General features: G+C 42.8%; 1 protein-coding gene across 1 annotated transcript in view; it reads left to right on the top strand.

Moving 5' to 3' along the window:
• TADA2A (transcriptional adaptor 2A) overlaps nt 1–5,317 on the top strand; it is a 52,772-nt gene extending 47,455 nt beyond the window's left edge. The window contains exons 14-16 of the mRNA XM_080826412.1: nt 312–355; nt 2,422–2,495; nt 3,821–5,317. Of these exons, the coding sequence (XP_080682538.1) occupies nt 312–355; nt 2,422–2,495; nt 3,821–4,006 (304 nt within the window). The 3' untranslated portion in view covers nt 4,007–5,317. The remainder of the gene's footprint in view (nt 1–311; nt 356–2,421; nt 2,496–3,820) is intronic.
• Nucleotides 5,318–5,887: the final 570 nt, after the last annotated feature.

The raw sequence follows: 5,887 nt of genomic DNA, 5'->3' as shown, positions 1-5,887 counted from the left end.
AGTAGGGGCACCTGGGTGGCTCAGTGGGTTAAGGCCTCTGCCTTCAGCTCGGGTCATGATCCCGGGGTTCTGGGATCGAGCCCCCACATCGGGCTCTCTGCTCAGCGGGGAGCCTGCTTCCTTCTCTCTCTCTGCCTGCCTCTGCTTACTTGTGATCTCTGTCTGTCAAATAAATAAATAAAATCTTTAAATAAATAAATAAATAAATAAATAAAGTAACCAACCTGATAAATGGCACCCAGGCCCACATGGGCTTTTGAAAATTGCCTTCTTTAGTGTGACTTAAGTTAAATTCCTCTTCTTTGTTTTAGTGATTCTGGCCTGAGCCCTTCTATTCCGATGGCTTCAAATTCAGGTAATTCTTTTTCAAGCTGGAGCAAGTCTTGATTGTGAAGTTTTCATTCTAGGGATTCACACATTAGTCTCTTACCCCTTGTGGAAGCAGAGTGCTTAGGCAGAAAGGTAAGTAAGTGTTATCCCAATTTATAAACATCAAGCTTTCAGAATCTTCATGGCCAGAAAGGGATTATCTTCTGGGTTTGAGTACAGAGCGGGGGAAGAAGGAGCTCCAGAGGGGTGATTTCTGTATTTACCAGTGTTCACGAGCAGTTACTTTACCACGATTTAGAGATTTGTCTCACAGATCAGTTAAAGTCTTTGTATCCTGAGCAGAAACACAAGGATTTCTTTATAAGTTGGAGATATGAGGTATTTCTGTTTGTTATCTTTACCTTTTTTGGATATGTCCTCTATTTTGAGGTTAGTTTTCAGAGCAAGCTTCACCCATATGTTATCTGCTAATCCTCGGTGCACTTTGAGGTGATATGATTTATAGAGCTCCGATCCAAATTGTGGTGTTTTTTTGCCAGTTTTCTTGTTATTATTCACCCTTGCTCCATATGCTACATCAGCCGCATTCCTATATCAGAACATACAGACCATGCCCCTGTAGAGACTGGACTAGTGAAAAAGATGACCTGTTTGCAGTTTTACCATTCTTCGGAAGCTTGAAACAATAGACCTTGTGATCCTATTTAAAATCTCTCGGATTCAGGATCTAGACAGAGCCTAGAAAAGGCTTCTTTAGGGCTACTTTTTAAAAAAAATTGATTCCTTTGTTTCAGGTGATTATTTCTTAACACTTAAAAGAGAAAAGAGAGTCTTTTAGAGAGTAGTCAGGATAGCTAAATCCAAATTTTATTTTATAAGTTTCTTACTTCTAACCCTGCCCTCTGAATCTAAATACAGAAATACAAATAATAAAAATATAGTACAGTGATAATTAATAATTTGGTATTTGCGTTTTTGAACCATCTGTATTCATTTATTCTTTGTTGCTTCCTAGGCTGGTGTTAGGCTTCCTCACTCCCTGTATTTAGGCTGGGAGACCCCTTGTTCCTCTTCATGCTCTCCATTGCTCCTAAGGCAGTGCAAAGTAGAAAGCCTGGATCATTAATTACAACCTAGCCTGCAGTAACTTTGGTGAGGTACCAAATGATTTTAGTCTCTCTTTTTGAGCATTTAGGGGAAGGCTAAGCCTGTTGGTTATGGAGAGGCTCTTTTCCCCTTGTCGAAACTGCAGAGAAGCCTGTTTTCTCTCAGAGCAGCCTATAACAGCCCCTATTTCTCCCCACCTCCTAAAAGGCAGCCCCCATAAAACTTGTTAATATATTATTCCACATTTTCTTTTGCCTAACTTAGCCCACTTATCTCCCAACTGAACATTGATTCCAATTATGTATTCGAAACAAAAGCAAAAAATTTTGCACATGAAACTTTCCATCCTAGGTAGTGACCTCATACTTGGGTTTTTTTCTCAGTATGTGAGCTTCTGGTTTGCCCTATAATGGCTCATTGTTCCTTTGTGCGGGTCTTTCAGGTAAACAGGGCTTCTTTGGAAGGAACAGATATTCCCTCACATAATAAATAAGAAGGGCCTTTTGCTGGCCTAACAGTCTGCCTTTGATCTGAAGGCAAATGGTACTTGGTTAATTACCGTGTTTGCCTCAAGCTCCTGGCAGAGTGCTGAGGCCTGGGAAGTGTCTCTCCTGTGGAGTTGTTATTTCCATTCATCAGCTGTCGGGGCGGGCAGCATATGACCTTTCTTCAACTGGGTGACATCTGGGCTTCAGAATTTAGCATCTTACTGGGTTGGAAAGAGTAGCCCCTGGGTTGCTAGGGTATGTGTGATTGTATATTTTAGCAGAGCAAAGGGCACGGGAATTACCACTTGTATTTTCAGGTGAACATTGGGGTGCCCACATTGCCAGCTAGAATGAGGCCTGAGGTGACTGGTAGAGATTTCTTAGAGCTGGACATCATGACCTCGTACCTCACTGGCCTGGCCGCAGTGGACTGTGTTACTTCATACCTGAGGAATTGTCATTCCTATGGAATGCATACCTTTTTCTCTGTCTGTAGGTCGACGAAGTGCACCACCCTTGAACCTCACTGGCCTGCCTGGCACAGAGAAGCTGAATGAAAAAGAAAAGGAGGTAACAAAACAACGGAGAGCTAGAGGAGAAAGAGTGGGATTGATGATACATAAATCCTAGTAATGGCAGCTGTCATTTACTGAGCATTACTGTGTATCAGATACTGTACTGAGTGCTTCATATGAATGAAATTGTTTATAAACCTCAAATAACTCATATATGAAAATGGTTATTTCCTGTTGGAATGGTCACTTCAATGAGCTCTACTCTACACTTACTCCATCACTATAACCATGACATAAAAGATTGTCCCTACAGCATGTATGTAGCCATAAAGGAGGGACTTCGTCATCACATAAGGTCAAAGACTAATTTTGATTAAAAATGCCATGACCTACTTTTCTTTTCCACTAAAATCATCAGACTTGTCTTCATATTACTTTTGGCTGTCTCAAAAATTTAAAGCCAGCCTCAAAGGAGTCATCCTCAAGCATTTTCAAAAAAATGTGCATAGCTCTGAAGTCCATTCCAAAAGAGGAACCGTCTTCTGTTTCTCATGCACTCCTTTTACTGTTCCCCATCTGCCACTCCATATCATTAATTCAGGTCAGATAGTAATTGGAGTCATGGAGTAGGCTTGTTAGTCTTTGATTTCAGCCACAGGAACAGTAAAGATTAGTTTGGGAATAGAGAGGAGTGTATGTTCTAGTTCAGCGTTGCTAAAGAAGGTCACAGGCCTTTCTGAGTCAAGTATTGAATGGCCTGGAGTTTCAATCAGTTTTATCCTTACCCACAAGCAGTGACCTCTCACTGCTCATTGCCGTGGGGTGCCACGGCAGGGGAGCTGGGACTGAGCCAGCTTTCTAGATTTTTAGCAGCTGAAATAGCCTCTTCGCAAGGTCTCTGCCTCCTCCTTCAAAGTAGGAAATGTAATCACAAAATCAGGGACCAGTGCTTTATGCCGATACTAAAAATAATGTGATTCACGCTTGGGAATCCAAGTATCTGCACCCCCACCCCTACTGTGCCCTATGGCTCTTCCCTGACTGGCTGTGTTGGAATGTGCTGGGCCGAGAGCTGTGTGGACCCAGGCTGCTCCTCAGGACACATACTTGTGCTCCTTGACAGACCCAGGTGAGGCGGCTGGAACGTGCTGAAGTCGCTCCCAGCGTTAGACTCTGGCTTTCTCTTCCTAAGTGTCTGTCGTGAGGGAGGATTCTCTCCAAGGAAGAGACTAAATGGAATGTGGTCCAGCCACCCAGCAGCTCCTATAAATAGTTGGGAGTTGATGTCACTTTTTTGAAATTTTATTTTGGCTATACCTACTGGATTAAATTATGAGAATGACAGATGTTAATGTTTATTAAATTTGCCGTGTCTTGCAGCTCTGTCAGATGGTGAGGTTGGTCCCAGGAGCCTATTTAGAATACAAATCTGCTCTATTGAACGAATGTAACAAGCAAGGAGGCTTGAGACTGGCACAGGCAAGAGCACTCATCAAGATAGATGTGAACAAAACCCGAAAAATCTATGATTTCCTCATCCGAGAAGGATACATCACTAAAGCCTGAGGCTCTGAGGGCCTGGGATCAGAAATCACAAGTTTGGAATGCGGTGGGCCGAAGGACAGCACAGGCGCTCTGGAGCGTTTTGTCGCTGAGCTGAATTCTCATTGTAAAAAGAGAGGAAGGACAAAGGGAACCTTACGTTGTATTAATATCTCCTTTCTTCTCCACCCTGCTTTAAAACACTCCTGTTGTTGGTGTTGTGCTGCAGAGTTATGTGCTAGATAAGCTATTATTAAATGTGAGTGGGCCTTTATTCCCAACACCTCTTGTAACTAAAACAAGAACCATAGTACCTCCCATCAGAGTGTCGGTAGAAATAGAACTGAACCAGGCTGTGGTCCCAGGAGTCCAGCTCAGATCTTTGTACTTGGGAGGCTGGTTTTCTGATTATGTTTTGCTTTCAAACTTTACAGAAAGATCTAAAATAAAGAGAAAGGTTATAGAGCATGAGAAAGCTTTCTCTTCCCTTCAGAGGATTTTTTAAGCTTGACGACTTAACGTTTATGAGCAAATGGGAGGAACAAAATCTCTCCATGATGGTCTTGTCCCAAACTACGTCTTTCCCTTTTAATGTCTGACTTTGTACTTTGCAGTCTGTCTCATGTGCAGTAGACTTTTGAGGAGGTGGCACCGGATATAAAATGTCTCTGTTATTTTTAGAATTAATGGATTAAAATGTTTTGCTACTTAATTTGTGGGTGTGTCAAGTATTCTGGTAACTAAAGCACACTTAGGGTGTTGAATGCCCGCCTCATCACGCTGCACTGTCTCTGCTAACATGTGTGTCCTGGCGTCACCCTGTTCTTGCCCTGGGTTTCCCAGGATTCCAGGCCCCTGACGATGGAGATGACACAGCTAACCTCGGCTTTGCTTGGATTGAGACCTGAACCCTAATTTCTCAGTGGTGACAGGCTAGCCTTCAATAAAAGCTACTTTTAAAACAAAAGTAAAGCAGTTTCGTATATGGGACTCACTAGGTATGAGGGTGAGTAACCCCACCACATCTGAAACTTGATCCTCAAACCTTTCCACAAAACAAGAAGCCAAACGTGGAGTCATGGTTATCCCATTTCTGTTAGAAGCAAAGTTGTTTGTAGAAATAACTTCAGAATCTGCAATAAATTGCCTCTAGTAGCTGAATGATTCTTCAATTCTTTCAGCATCCAACATATCTAATTCAAATATCATATGCTTTGTTGGAAGTATTTGCTCAAACTTTTTGACTCCTGTAAATATGCATGCTTATCTGGCGGTTGCAGATGAAAAGGAAACTCTTAGGATCTGAGGGAATTAGAATAAAAGACTTGAACTTTGAAAAGAGGTGGCTTGTGGAAATTCTTTTTTTTTTTTTTTAAGATTTTATTTATTTATTTGACCAGACAGAGATCACAAGTAGGCAGAGAGGCAAGCAGAGAGAGATAGGAGGAAGCAGGCTCCCCGCCAAGCAGAGAGCCCGATGCGGGGCTCGATCCCAGGACCCTGGGATCATGACCTGAGCCAAAGGCAGAGGCTTTAACCCACTGAGCCACCCAGGTGCCCCTGGCTTGTGGAAATTCTGTCTTCTCTTTGCATTGTCATATCTCTCAGAAAACGGGCTCTGCCATCACCATCACCCCTACTTGCTTATAAAGGGATTGCCTCTTGTTCCTGAAAGGTAATTGCTGTTCTAAAAATCGGGGATGCATTAGACACCAAGGTTAGGTGGTGTCTCTGATAGTCCCCAAAGTCCTTAGTCTTGATTAAGGAAGGCTCCCTGGGAGAGGTGAGCTCTTTAGGCAATGATAGGATTGAGAGGAGAGAGAGAGAAAGTGGCAGATGGAAGTGGGAGACTGTTGCAGACATAGTGGGTGGGGGATGATGTGGAGGCAGCAGTGGGAGTGAGGA

Source organism: Martes martes, assembly GCF_963455335.1.
Source record: "Martes martes genome assembly, chromosome: 16".
In the NCBI taxonomy this organism is placed as follows: Eukaryota; Metazoa; Chordata; class Mammalia; order Carnivora; family Mustelidae; genus Martes; species Martes martes.
The sequence above is the reverse complement of the archived record's forward strand: the minus strand, read 5'-3'. Positions and strand labels throughout refer to the sequence as shown.